The sequence below is a fragment of the Aphelocoma coerulescens genome (genome assembly GCF_041296385.1).
Source record: "Aphelocoma coerulescens isolate FSJ_1873_10779 chromosome Z unlocalized genomic scaffold, UR_Acoe_1.0 ChrZ, whole genome shotgun sequence".
NCBI classification, from domain to species: Eukaryota; Metazoa; Chordata; class Aves; order Passeriformes; family Corvidae; genus Aphelocoma; species Aphelocoma coerulescens.
Window position 1 is genome coordinate 21,505,682 of NW_027184085.1, and position 15,050 is coordinate 21,520,731.

The 15,050-nt window shown below is 40.1% G+C and overlaps 1 protein-coding gene across 8 annotated transcripts in view; it reads left to right on the plus strand.

The window, feature by feature from the left end:
• Nucleotides 1–13,665, plus strand: part of MAST4 (microtubule associated serine/threonine kinase family member 4) — a 289,105-nt gene extending 275,440 nt beyond the window's left edge. For all 8 annotated transcript variants that reach the window (XM_069000723.1, XM_069000726.1, XM_069000725.1 and 5 more), the window contains 6 exons: nucleotides 328–528; nucleotides 1,755–1,984; nucleotides 3,699–3,821; nucleotides 5,585–5,721; nucleotides 6,368–6,549; nucleotides 7,395–13,665. In XM_069000723.1, the coding sequence (XP_068856824.1) occupies nucleotides 328–528; nucleotides 1,755–1,984; nucleotides 3,699–3,821; nucleotides 5,585–5,721; nucleotides 6,368–6,549; nucleotides 7,395–11,266 (4,745 nt within the window). In that variant the 3' untranslated portion in view covers nucleotides 11,267–13,665. The remainder of the gene's footprint in view (nucleotides 1–327; nucleotides 529–1,754; nucleotides 1,985–3,698; nucleotides 3,822–5,584; nucleotides 5,722–6,367; nucleotides 6,550–7,394) is intronic.
• The last annotated feature ends 1,385 nt before the right edge of the window (nucleotides 13,666–15,050 follow it).

Here is a 15,050-nt window from a genome sequence, read left to right on the forward strand (position 1 = left end):
CCTTGATTTCCCATGTAGTCCACATTTTCCTCCCCCTCCCTCCTTTCTGTTTCTGGAGAGAAAAAATTTTCCTCAGGGTCATCCATCTCCTTACCTTGTCTGAAACCTTGACACTGATTGTGCTGTATCCCAAGTCTTGCTTAATATCCCCCAGGCCCCATGTAGTGGTGCTGGCATTAACACAGCAGTTGCAGTGATAACTCAGACCATGTGATCCTCTTCTTACACTTAACCAGTTACACTTAAGAGTAATTTATTTTTTTCTGTGGTCCATTAGCAAAAGGATATTCAGTTTTCCCTCACTGTCTTTATCCCTTCTTTGTACAGTTGGCAGTTTCTCTGAACACTTGGATCAAGTAAATGGAAGAAGTGAGAGTGTGGACAGTACAGATAACTCCTCAAAGCCAGCTGGTGAAGTTGCATCTCACATGGCTCGACAGCGATTGGAAAGCACAGAGAAAAAGAAGATCTCTGGAAAAGTCACAAAGTCCCTTTCTGCAAGTGCTTTGTCCCTCATGATCCCAGGAGGTAAATACTTTCAGTTGAAATGTTAATGATTTATGCAATGTTATGAAGGCTTATGATGCAAATGCACGATTTAGTATAGTCCAAAATAGATTCTGTGTCACTCTTTTTTGTTTCTCTTGCATGACTAGATGGCTCAATCTTGTCAGCAAGTTATAGTGCTCACACTACAGCTGAGGGCCCTTCTCTGACAGGCAAAAATAGTGGTGACTGCTTTGTTTGACCTTGTGCGTGCACAGCAGGATGCAACTTCAGTCCTTGGTCCATCTGACAGTAGGGTTGCAGATTAAGTTTTAACTAGCTCACAAAAAGAGATGTTTGTTAAAGGAGCACATGGCTAGTTCCCTCTCATCCCCCATAAGAAAAGCTGATAAACAGGACAGCAGTGTCACAAAATAGAAATAGCATGTAGGCTCCTACTTGTACTACACTGACTTGTATCAAGAGCTCAAAACTTGGAGCTAGAAATAATGCTGTAAGTAAATGGATGTGTAACAGTAATACTGAGTGTTTTCACATGAAGGATTGGTACTTTGCTTTCTTGGCGTTCAGAACTGAAGTCCAAACTGCTGCAATTGTATTCACATTTGCACAAGCATGAGCACATAGTGCATTCAAAACAATAAAATAAAATGAAGTTGGAATTGGTATTGTTGCAAGAAACTCTTGTTGTCTTACATGATGTAGCAGAATGTAGCAATGCAGCCTTGGTACAAACATTGAGTTACTGCCCTAGGTACCAAGTAGATATTGTGATTTAATTGCAGTAGTCTTTTATCTGTTTCTATGTATAACTGAAACCAAGAAAACAGCTAGCAATTTATTAAGCACTGCTGAATGTCTTGGGGAATGATTTTGGGTGTACTCATAATAACATCTGCTATCTTACTCTGATTTTGTTTTCATCAGTGTTTGTTACGTAAAGGCTGAGAATTGTTCTTGAAAAGTTAGCAATGAGTGTGTTTCCTGTGCACAAAGAAAAGCAGTTTATATCTAACAAATTAACCCTTGCATTAAACAATACAGTTTACACTCCAGGGAAAAGAATTAAGTTCTAATATCTGGTTGTTGAACTTCTTATTCACTAGTATGCACACCAGGGGAGGGAGGAGGAGGAGAGGTTGTTTATACAAAGACAATGATATGTTTTAGCACCAAGATGTCATCAAGCTAAACAAAATTTGTGTGTGCTCAGAATGTACTCTAATAGGCAGATTTTTTTTTTCCAGATGTGTTTGGTGTCTCTCCTTTGGGAAGTCCTATGTCTCCTCATTCCCTATCATCTGACTTGTCATCATCCCGAGATTCATCTCCCAGTCGTGATTCATCAATTGCTGCTGCAAGTCCTCATCAGCCGATTGTAATTCACAGTTCAGGAAAAAAGTACGGCTTCACCATCCGAGCAATCAGGGTTTACGTGGGTGACAGCGATATCTACACTGTGCACCACATTGTTTGGGTAAGATAATACATGTTTTCTTGCTGATACATGGCCACAGAATACTGTAATGATGGATTTGCTTTTTTGTACCCGTGGTATCTCTCTGTTGACAGTTACTGTGTAAATTACAATGATATGCCAAGCAGTTTCTCTTAGAATTAAATTCTGCCTGTACACAAGAGCAGTGTTGCCTGTAGGGATGACAACGAGCCATCTTTGGTAGAAGCATTACCTACATGTGGTGTTGAACTTCTGCAACTTCACTTTGACTTTTGGCAAGTTTGTCAGTTTTGAAAAATAGTGTCTCGAGTTCAGAGTACTGTGGCTTAGAAAACCAAAGGGTTGGTGCAGACCTTCTTTGATTGGGGCCAGGATCTGCAAATCTAGGAGACTGTAAACAGAAATTGTTGAAAAATAGGTGGAGTTTATTAAACTGCATCAATTAAGGGATTCATGAAAGTCAGCAGTATTTTACTCGACACAAGTAAGCTGATCTCAAGCACTGACTTTCTGTTGTGTAGAAATGTGCAGATCATTTGGAATACCTTTGAAGTTTGTATGGCACAGGAAGAAGATTGACTGTCTTGAATAAATCATGTATTTTTCATCCTCTCTGCACTACACAGTGGGAGAGAGGCTAAAGGAAAAGACAGCAGCTTTTGCATTTCTTTGGTTGTCAGCCTCCTTAATTGTAAAACAATTATATACTTATGTACATATATATGCATTTATTTAATCATTTATGTTGATAAAAAACTATGATTTTATATATTTTATAAATTACACATACATAAATAGTGTGTGTATATAAATTATTTCAACTACCCTAAAAAGTTATTACAAATTTATCAAAAGACTTTAAGTTTTGGACACTGCTTTAAATACGTATTGTAGATTCTGAAGTAGTAGTGCTAATGTAGTGTGTTACTCGTTTTATATTCATATTGTTTACCGTTTAGACCTATTAATCCATCAAGAACATTGAATCTGGAAAATTGGGTACATTTGGTGGGTAATGGAATAAATTAAAAAAAAAAAGATTTCTTGCCACTGGTGTAACATCACACCAGTGAAAGGAAGGGAAAAATGGTACCTTGCAGTAAAACCTTGGGGGTTTTTTCAAAGTATTGTAGGTTTGTTGTTTAGCTCTGTTAGCAATGTAGGCTTCAGTAGTGTCTTCATGACTTAAAAAACTCATTAAAAATATAATAAATTATTTAAATCACCTTCAAAATACTTTTCAGTTCAGTTTGTTTTGGTCCTTTGTCACTTTTGTGCTGCACCAGCCCCTCTAATGGGAAGCCTGGTGAATTTGAGCCAAACGGAAACAATCCTTAACCATATGGTAGAGTTAATTTTTATTGTGATTAGAGTACTGCATGTGACCATTACCTTAATTACATTAGTGTTTCTCCTTGTCAGATGCTAAAAATCTTCACTCAGTTCTGAAATTTTGCAGTGGGTAGTGAACCACTCCTTCTTATCATGCGTGAAAACTCCCTATTTTACAGAGCTAGCTTACTACCAGTAGCAACCAGCAGTGTTTCAGTGAGCTTTGAAACCATTCCAGGCCCCACCTAAATATAAAGTTTTAGTAAGTAGGGGATGGTGAAAGAGCTGGACATATTTTGCTTCTTTCCTTCCTTTATGTAACTTAGTATCTGTAAGTTTCTTCATTGCCAACTGATCTGGAGTTTATTTTGTGTATATTCTCTTCCTCTGTCTTTTTCAGAATGTGGAAGAAGGAGGTGCAGCTTACCAAGCAGGTTTAAAAGCTGGAGACCTGATTACTCATATCAATGGAGAGCCAGTGCATGGTCTTGTTCATACAGAAGTAATTGAATTGTTGTTAAAGGTAACTCTTGGACAGTTGGGATACAAAAGTGATTGCTGTTTTCACCAGTGATGGTGGGGTGATGTTTGTTTCTTGAGATTAGTTACTAGATTTTATTGTTGTTAGAAGTACAAACTCTAAGCTGGTATTGCCGCAGATATGGAGAAAGGCCAATGACTTTTCGTCTATCCTGCTATGATTTTAGTTTCTCTGCCATAAACTGGCACTGATGCAGAGACAGCTGAAGTAGATTTGAGGCAATGACACAAAGAGATGTCTCTGTCTCTCAAGAAAACTGACGTTTTCCAGCACCTTCTCTAATGCCTACATCTTCATCAGATAATTCTGGCTTTTGACGATGATGATACTTCTCATTTTTCTTCATTAAAAGTGAAATCAGTGAGGAAAAGTAAAAAAGAATGTGAAATATTTCTTTGCCTACTGTATAGGAGCTTGCCTTTTTTGTCTCATGTATAGCCAGGCATGTCTGACAGAGCTTCTTTGATTAATGAAATTCTCATCCTGCAGTTGGACTTTTATGAATAATCTGTCACGTATTTTGCTTGTGGAGTTTTCTGAAGTCTGTCCTGTTAGAAAGTTAATGTTTTTCCTTGAAAACAAACAAAAAAACCCCAACTTTTGTTTTCTCTGTAGCTCATCATATGTTATTTTTCATGTAATCTTTTTAATGTAGCTAATGTAGGTCAGAATTACTTTAGACAGCAGTATATTTACTTCCTGTATTATTAACAATTTATGGTGTTACATGCAGAGCTCTGCTTGTCAGAGTGAGTAGTCAGTTATAAAAGAAGTCAAAAAAGAGCACTGGCAAGCAGTAAGGTAATTGGGAAATATAAAAAGCATTTCTTTCTTAAGCATATAAAAGCTTAAGAAAGACACAAAATATACTTTTTCTTAAGTCTTTATTTTCTTTCTTTGAAATCAGGAGGAACTTCCAAGTTCTCCAAGTTTTCAGGAAACATGTAAGAGAAAATTCTGTGACTTAAGGCAGTCAGCTGTGCACTCCTTTTCTAGGTCAGATACAGAAAAAGACAAACATGACAACCCTGCTCACTACTTACAAGAGTAAACTCAAAACAAGATATTACTGTTTATCCAATAGCTTAATTTGTTGGGCTGTATCATAAATTAATTTTGGGCTATTGCAACTTCTTTGAAAGGAAGTTCACTGTAGTGGTGTACAGTGCTGAGCAGGAGGTACAGATTTTTAAAACATAAAATCAGCAGGAAATACCTGTTTATTGAGTCATCTTTGTGCAATCAGTGCTAAAGAATTTAGGTTAGTTATACTTGTTAACCCTTTTGAACAAGTTAAAAAGATGTTTTGGGATTGACAACAAAGATTCCATTTTTCTCCTCTGTTTGATCATTGTAACAGTTGATGTCTTGAGATGTGGATGGACCACTGTGCAGTTACAGCTGTTCTTTATGGGAAAATCAGGTGTTTCTGTAGATGCTTTCATCCTGAAATTTGCTGTTAATTCTTGGTGTCCTCCTGCCTAGCTACAATTACTCGAACTACTCCTTGTCCTGGAGCTTGAATGGAGGAAGTTAGGAAATAAGGCAGAGTTTGAGAACTTCCCAATCCTTATTTACTTACCATGCCTGGGAATGTCTGCATAGGGTTCCCTGCAGAAGACACCTCTTATTTTGGAGTTCTTTCTCATTGTGTTTGCTTTTATGGTGTAAATTCAGTTTAAGGCAAAGTCGTCTTGTGTTACTTGCATTACACACACTTAATGCATCTTCCTTCATTTTGGCAGAGTGGCAACAAAGTCTCAGTAATGACAACTCCTTTTGAAAACACTTCTATCAAGACAGGACCTGCCAGGCGAAACAGCTACAGGAGCCGAATGGTTAGGCGCAGTAAGAAGACCAAGAAGAAAGAGAGTTTAGAGAGGTAAATAATCCTTTGCTCTCATGGTCAAGGCATTTCCTCGTTTGTGCGTGTGTGTGTGTGTGTGTGTGTGTGTGTGTATACATAGCAATAAATTTAAAATACGAAGTTAATACAGTTTTCTCCCATCTTCTGTATTTCTGCCTTCTTTTCTGGGATTCGGTGGCCTTCCAAATCTTGTTTTGCCTAAACTAAATCTGCTAAAATAACCTCTAAAAATAGTGAATAACTGAGGTCACACCTTAATTTGGCTTAACTATATCTTTTTACACTTGTTAATTAAACTTCTGACTGCTTATGGTTATGAGCACTTTTAATTTGATAAGTTCATATGTATTTTGTAAATATGTTGCTAGTACTTTATAGATACTTCTTCAATTTTGATGGGTTGCTAAATTAGGAAAATAAAGATTTATACTCATAAGGAGGTAGTTGTTCTTCTGAAATGAATAAAATTAGCTACAATGTCTATCACACCTGCTAACAAATCAGGATGTTTTCTAAACTTCATGATGTGCAGTGTAGTTTGCTTTCATGAAAAGATTGGTTTACTGTTCTCATAATGTCAGCTTGCAAGAGTTTTGCCTGTGGTAGTAGTATCTTCTGTGCATCTTAACTTATGATTAATGCTGTGCTTTTCTCACACAAGGAGAAGATCTCTCTTTAAAAAGCTGGCAAAGCAACCCTCGCCTCTCCTTCATACAAGCAGAAGTTTTTCGTGCCTGAACCGATCACTTTCTTCAGGGGAGAGCTTGCCTGGGTCTCCAACCCACAGCTTATCTCCTAGATCTCCTACCCCAAGCTACCGTTCCACTCCTGATTTTCCATCAGGTGAGCATGAAGCAGTGGAGGGCAGAGGAAAAGGACTTGAAGGGTACTCTACTTTTTGTGAGCCCACACAGATCTGGTAACACTATGCTAAGAACAGTCAGCTCTGACAAGCATAATCACAGAACAGCTGTTTTCTGTCTGGAATAGGGAAACAGATTCCTGATGCAAAACAAAAAGTGTTTTTATGATACAGAAGCACCTAAAAAGCAGTTGTCTGTAAAGTTTGTCCAAGTGTTTAAATCTCAGTCCAGTGGCTGTAAGTTGAGTAATAAACAGTCCCAATTTGCACCAAAAGAGAGAATTTTGCCTAGAAGAGGCCACATGATAAAAGAGTGAAACTGAGGTAAAAGTTGCTGCATAATGGAACTAGCATGGCACTTATGAATGCAGATTTACTGCTGAAAAGATTAGCCGAGTGCTGAAATACGCATCTTTCTGACTTCTAAAACCCTGCCGCTTTTTCCTCTTTTACTTCTGTCACAGTTGTAGCATTTACTAGACTTGACTGCTGTTGTACAATCCTGTGGCAAAGGTAAATTATCTAGAAAGCCTTGATCGTTGCTTCGAAGTGTCAGAAAGCATTAGTTACTCTATTTAAGTAGGGGCAAGAGATAACTTAAAGGGAATGATGGAAGAGAGAGAATGGGAGAAACAGCAAATGTGATTGGAATGGTGCAGGTTTTGCAGCCTGTAACCTTTTGCACTTAAAACCTTCCAGATTTTGAAACATTGTGGTGGGAGACAGCATAGGGCTTTTGTTCTGTTTCTCACTGAACATTTAGACAAATTGAAAAAGTCTTGCTAATCTCACGTTTGTTTGCTTGGGTTTTTTGTTCTTTTTGTAGGTACTAACTCTTCCCAAAGTAGCTCCCCTAGTTCAAGTGCTCCCAATTCTCCAGCTGGTTCAGGACACATAAGACCCAGCACTCTTCATGGCTTGGGTCCAAAGCTTGGTGGGCAAAGATACAGATCAGGAAGACGCAAATCAGCTGGCAGCATTCCCCTCTCTCCTCTAGCACGGACACCTTCTCCGACACCCCAGCCAACATCTCCTCAGCGGTCTCCATCACCATTGCTGGGACATTCAATTGGAAATACAAAAATAGCTCAGTCTTTTCCTAGCAAAATGCACTCACCTCCAACTATTGTAAGGCATATTGTCAGGCCGAAGAGTGCTGAGCCACCAAGATCTCCACTGTTAAAGAGAGTCCAGTCTGAAGAGAAACTTGCACCCTCTTATGGCAGTGATAAAAAACACCTATGTTCACGAAAACACAGTCTGGAAGTGACCCAGGAAGAAGTAAATAGAGAACTGTCTCAAAGAGAAGTAACTCTTCAGAGCTTGGAGGAGAATGTATGTGATGTGCCATCGCTCACACGAGTCAGGCCTGCAGAGCAGGGCTGCTTGAAAAGACCCATCTCCCGAAAATTAGGTAGACAAGAATCCATTGATGAGCTAGACAGAGAGAAGCTGAAGGTCAAGGTAGTTATGAAAAAGCAAGATTTTGCTGAAAAAGCGAATCCTGCTATACATGAACCTAGCAGTGAACCAGAAAATCCCAGTACCTTAAGATTGGAAGAAAGAGATAAAAAAGCATTCCAGAAGGTATTAGAAAGATCAAACCAGTTTGAAACTAAAATTGTTACTGCGGAGACCCAATCAGCTGGTGGCATACTCAAAGACACCCTTCAAAAAAATGCAAACTTGAGATCAAATGATGGTGTTGCTTTAGATGTACAGATGTTGTGTCATGGCCCTCCCCCTAATGAACTCAGTCATGTTTCTTATGACTTCAAAAGAGTTTCCCCTTCATGTACCCTGCAAGATGTGCTACCTCAGTCCTCTGACAGGATGCTAAATGGAAAGGGAGAAAACACAGATAAAATTGTACCAACAAAAGAATTTGTCAAATTTGAAAGATTAGATGGTAAACTTGCAAATATTGATTATCTCAGAAAGAAAATGTCTATTGACGAAAAAGATGACAGTGTCTGTCCAGTCCTAAAACCTAAGATGACGTCTAATGTTCACGAATGCCTTCAACTTAGTGCAGGCAGACCCGTAAACATACAGCAGGACTCCACTGCAGCTGCAGATAGTAGAGCATTTCTTGGCAATGCACATGCTGCTCAGATTAACTCAGTTTCTTTTGTTCCTCTCAAGACCCTGAGTGGCCGAGCGGACATGAGTGTGGAAAAATCAGCCCTTATTTCCACTGAGTCTCCTGTCAGAAAAAGTCCATCAGAATATAAACTTGATGGGAGGTCTGTTTCCTGTCTCAAGCCTATAGAAGGCACACTAGACATTGCGTTACTTTCTGGGCCACAGGCTTCGAAGACTGAACTGCCTTTGTGTGTGCTGCCAGAAGGACAGAGCACCAGCAGTGATGGGGGATCTCCTAAACCCCCAGTGCCACAAGGGAGTGGTGGGAAGGTAGAAATGGTCTCTCAGAAAGAGCAGTTATTAAGCTACCCAAAATCTGGCAAAGTCAACATAGCAGACCCTCAGGTTCTACAAGTAGGCAAGAGTTCTCCAAATCTGCCACGCATCTCTGTGGCTGCAGAAGCAGTGACAGAGAAAAAGGTTTCTAGTCCAGCTACTAAAGGCAGTATTTCTGTTATTGAAGCTGTTCAGAAGAAAGATACCTTCCCTTCAAAACAAAAGGACAATTCAGTGGAGGCAAAGTCTTGTGTTACTCAGAGTGTTAAAACTACTCAAACATATTCCAAGCCTTCCGCTGGCCAAAGCACTCCTGAAAAAGCTGTAGGAAAAGAGAAACAAATACAAAAAGAGTTGCCTGTCAAACAGCCAGTAGCCCAGAAAGGTTGTGAGCCTATCCCTGCAAAGGTGGAAGTGATCAGGGAGTCGTCTCTGAAGGTATCTGTCTCAGACGTCCTGATAACAGCCTGCTCCAAGAGCAGTGAAAAAAATTGTGCTGATATTGCCATTCCACCTCAGATGCAAGGAAAAATGCAGTCAGCTGGCCCCAAGGCACAATCTAAGGATGGTAGGGAATCACTGAAACAGCTAGGCAAAGATGACAGCGGTGTTTCTAAAAGTTTTGTGGAAAGGGACATAACCAAGCAGAAAGCTGAGTCTAAGAAAGTTACCACAGAGGCAAAGAGTGAAGCTTTTCCATCCAAATGGCCTGTGCAACCCTCAAGAGATTGTGATCATAAAACTGAGAAGTCTGCACCAGTTTCCTCTGTGCAGAAGGACAGTGCTAAAGATATGGGAAAGAAAGATCAGAAATCACTAACCGATACAAAACTTCAAACTACTGAGAGAGAGCAGGCCAGCCAAGCTCCTCGGCAGCAGCTTAGTGCTTCAGGCTCCTCTGCTGTGAAAGACACAGTAAGCAGACACAGCACTGCAGAAGTTTATGTGGGGGTTCAAGAACATGTTAAGCCTGCTGCCACCTGTGTGGAAAGCATAAGTAATAGACCCAGGCCAGCCTCTGATACAAGTTCCTCCAAGGCTAAGTCCTTGGATAAACAGACATTGTCACAAAAACCATGTACTCCAACCATAAAAGAAAAAGAAACTGTTACTCATTTGTCTACCAGCTCCCGAAAGGACGGAAAGCATGCCAGTAAAAGTGTCCTAGATTACCTTTCTCCTGTTCCAGGCTCTTCAAGAAGAACAAACAATGAACATGTGCAGGCTGAAAGGCCTGTGAATTTGGATCATGGCTCAGTCACCACCCTCCAAATGAGCAGCACAGCCCCTGACACTAAACCCAAATCCTCTGCTGTCGGCCCACTACCAGCAGGCCCAGAGAGTTCTAAGCAAATGCAGAGGCAAGATGCAGTGGGCTTGGGGGAATCTACTGATCAAAAGCAACTTCGCTTCAGTGAAAAACAAACCACTGCTCCAAAGTTTTCCACTGTGAAAGACTGTCTCTTGCTGAACAAAGAGGCAGACAGAAGTCCTAATAATGAGATAATCTCTGCAGACAAAAGACCTGAAGGAAAAATATGCACTGACGCACTTTATGTTCAGCTTGACAGTGGGAAAGTGGAGCCTACCCTTTGTCTCACAAACTGTGATGTCAGAGGGAAGGGAGCAGAAAAACCGACCACAAGTAGCAAAACCTGTCAAGATATAAAAGGGAAGGGACAAGTTAATCAGAAACAGCCAGAGGATGCAAACAAGCAGACTGCAATAAAACATCTGCCGACTGCCAGTGGGCAAAGTTCTTGTCGTGTGGCTGCAACACCAGGAAAGCCACTGACTTGTTCATCCACTTTCTCTGAATGTAGACAGGAAGTATCTGTTTTATCTTCAGCCAAAAGTGATGCATCTTCAGCAAAGGTTAAACCAGGCTCAGCAGAGCTTCCTGCAACTTGCAAGGAACTAAATAAGAAAAGCACCTCTTCCACAGGGAGCAGTAAGGCAGAAATGACTAAGAGTGTTTCACTGATGGCCTTGCACAGTGCCACTATTGTAGCAGAAGCCCACCACCCTGCTTCAAACCTTGGGGGGAAGCCTGGAAATCAAGAAAAGCCTCTTTTCGTTAACACTGTGGATGTAAAGGGAAAAGACGCTGTTCTGACTCAGCAGTCTGCTTCAAGAAAACAGAATGTAGGTAAAGATGTATCTAGGTCAGCAGCCACACCTGACCGCCCTAACGCACTTTCAGATGACAAAGACTCAGCTCGGCAGCGTCGAGGAAAGGAAGTTTCACGGAGCAGTGCTCACAAAAAAATGTGTTAACTCTAAGACCTGGCAAGTGTGATCAACACTAGCTGAAACAATTTCAAAATGTTGTACTGCCTTTAAACCAGCACTGTGTCGTGTCTTTGTGCGGCAAAGCTTTCATGTCACTGAAGAAACAATACAAGGGGATATGTAAAGAGAGGACTTTTTTTCAAAATGCCTTTCCAATTGTAACCGGTAAAACTGTTACCATATAGTATTTGTACAAAAATACCTTTACAGCCAAGAGCTGTTGAAAATATTTCTTCTGTAAATACTTAGCAATGTGTTTGGGGTTTGAATGTAGCATATATACTTTGCTGCTGGTTGCGTTGTTTACTCTTTCCCTTTTTAAGATAGTTGCTTTGCCACGTATTTGCCATACTCGAATATGAAACCAAATTATTACAATTCAGACCTGGCATGGACATGCACAAGCACTGGTCTGACTGGAAAAAAAAAAAACAGGCCACATTTTTACTTACTAAAAATCCTAGATAGAGGCTAAAAAATACTAGTACAGAATAATACAATGACCTATTGTGAGTTTTTACATGTATTTTTAATAATCTGATTTTGATAGTACTGTACTTGGCTGACTGCTTCACCAGATCTAACACAAGACATAACTGCATCTCCCTACTGTGCAAAGTCTGATTTGAATAGATGTCCTTAAAGCTATGGGAAAACCACTTAATTATCAGGGCATCCCAGCAAGAGCCGTGTTCTCTGGTGAAATGATGGTTCTTGTCCTGTCTCTTGGGAGTGTATTCTGTGACTTTAACCTCAGACAAGGCTGAAATTCTGAAGCACATGCCATGTGCTTAGTTTTTGCTGCAATCCTCTGGAGTTCCTTGAGCTTTTTTAAATTCAGGCCCTTACAGTGTGAGGCACAAGTATAAGCACATGACTTGTAGTACTAGTATGTTCATCCCTCTTCTTAATACATTTAGAGAATACATATTATGGCATATCGGTCTGTTTAACTAGTGTCATACAGCTGGTAGCTCTTTTCTACTTTATGACAAGTAAGGTAAAAAGGAAAAAAACACTTCAGTATCGTATCTTCAAAAAAGTTTAGGCTATCTGACTCATTTTAATACCTAGCTGGGGCCTTATGTTGTAGACTTGCTGTTTTTAGCAGGTAATCCTGGGTTTCATATTCATTTTGAAATGCATTGAGTAGCTCCATACATTTCATAACATAATCTTTTTATTTGTATGCAAAAAAAAGTTCAATACTGTAATTACAAAAGAAGCATTTTTTAACAAAGGAACTTGTTGGAGCTATTTGGTGCTAGAATGTTACTGTCTTTTTACTTTTGCTAAGCCTTATTTAAATTTTATATACTGTGGAACATGTAGACTTTGATCATTTTTGTGTGGTGTATTTAGCTTGTTTTGAGGGATGAAAGGTAAAATTTGAAACATGTACAGAAGCACTACGAAATACCCTTGCAGGCGCATGGGTTTTAATAATTGGGGATCAATAGAATGGTCGTTTTGCTTATTTCTGTTTTCTGTAACCACAATAGAGCTAGGCCCCTACCTTTTTCACCAATGCTTATGGTTTGTTTTTCTGTCTCAAAAGCTAGAAAATTTTTCATAAAAGCACAGTGTAATCTTGACTTGGAGACTTGTGTGACAACAGACAGTGTGCAGAATTAATTTCCCTCTGCTGAAAACTTTATTACACTGATTGAGTTGAATTACAGCAAACCTGTAAGGAAAAGCCAATATCACAAACAACTCCTGATTTTTCATGTGGCACTAGTACATTCATACTGCCTTTAATGCATTCAGAAAGGAGCTAGTAAGCAGTGGATAATAATTTTTGAGAAGTTTTAAAAATAAAATGGTCTCGACATTTACAGTTCATCTGTGCTTTGGCAGTTAATACAAATGAATGCTAATGCACTTCAAAATAACATTTCTGTCTGGGAGATACTTCCTAGTTTACAGTCTCTGCATTTTTTCAACTATCCTCTGTTTCCTTTAAAACACATCTAGCTTTTGTTTACAGTATACCTTTATGAATATTTTGTATTATCACTTCTGACAAATAAGTTCTTTGCATTTTGGAAGTGTAACAGTGCATAAGCTTGTGTTTATGTAGTACCTGTTTGTTGGTGTTTACCTTATCAGTGAGCTGTTAGAGATCCTCCTGCCTGTGTTCTTCTTGGTCAGTCTTAATGTGATTGTAGATCTGATGTATTCTTTTGTAGACTTCCTGCAGTAGATTTCTCAGCTTACAAAAAAAAATTAAAAAAAAAAATTGTTAGGGTCTGTGCAATAAAGTGTTTGCAGTCTTATTTTCTCTGAGAAACTCCTTATGGATGTCATAATTGTTATATATTGAACACGATTATTTATACTTATGCAGTTGCATAACATTGAAATAAAAATTCAGCATGAAACTGTTGTGTTAGCATTTTTTCTTGGACTGCTTTCAGTGCTGTAATGTAAGGCACATCTCTGCTGTACTCAGAGGCTGGCAGTTTTGGGGTTTTTTAGGGCTAGCTCAGTGCGCCCCTTAAGGCATGTGCTGGTGGAGGGTTTTGCATGAGGAAATGCAGTTTGGTCTGAGGACAGAGAAGGTGTGCATGGCTGAGCATCTCAGGCTATGTCTGGAACCTCTGCCCTGTGTTGGATAGGTGGGTGTGGTGTGGTGGTGGATGACACAGCCTGACTGCTGCTTCTGTGGGCAGTAGCCTGTAATGTGACATTTAAATTCTTTCTGCAAAACATGTATCACGCATTACTACAGGAGCAGGATATATTGAAGTACACACCTCTTTACTCTTCCGCTGCTTGTAACTCTGCAGAGCTGCCCAGCAGGTGGGAATTTGTGTTTACCTTTTATTATTGCATTGTTTTCTCTGCATTTTTCCTCTGTACAGAACTAAGTGCAGCAGTGTTACAGCATCACTTTTGCTGCTTTTCTCTCTGTGTGAAAAATACAGGAGAGGGGAAGCCGCAGTTCACCCCCAAATTTTCCAATTTGCTGCAGCCCACCAGAAGGCAGATAGTCTTGCAAATCTGGTGTGCTGATGAGGGGTGATGTGTTGAGGAGGGAAGAGCAGGATCCAGCAGCTGGGGCAAAGAAACTTACAAGAGTTGAGGGTTGACTGAGTCTCATGCCTCTTCTGCTGTGTTGTCCCTGGCTGTGGACAGCACAGTCGTCTCTGCCAGGGGAGGCATAGAAACCTGCATGCCCAGAGTGTGCCTCCAGAGTGTTGTGGGCCAGAGGAAGGGGGTGGTATGTGGAGTTTGTGTTCAGGAGGAAGTTGGGAGAGATGGGTTATCACTGTTATATCTGGCATGGTCTGTCACCTTCATTTTGCTTCTTACCTGAGATGGGAATGCTTCTGTGGTGTGAATGGGACTGTGAGCTCCCTTCTTCAGCACTGAACTCTCAGTTTACTAAACCCCCGTAGGCTCCCTATTGTAGTCTTACGTAGCGTGCAAGACTTTGCAGGGACATCCAGCTTGATTTGGATCAGAATTCAGCAGGCAGATCAGAAGGAAAAGGTCACAGGACAGGAGCATACTGGAGGGTGTATGGATGCATGTCCCACTGCATGCTTTGGGTTAGCAACAGTTTTTCTTTCCACTGACTGTATCTGTAGTATAGTAGCTGACTAGAACTGACTAGATCAATCTCCCAGATATCTGCCAAGGATGTATTTGAATGAACAGAGTTTAGGAATCATAGAATGGTTTGGGCTGGAAGGGACCTGAAGTTCCAGCCACTTGGGCAGGAAGCAATGCTTGAGGTTATAGTTTAAGAGGCAAAAAGTTG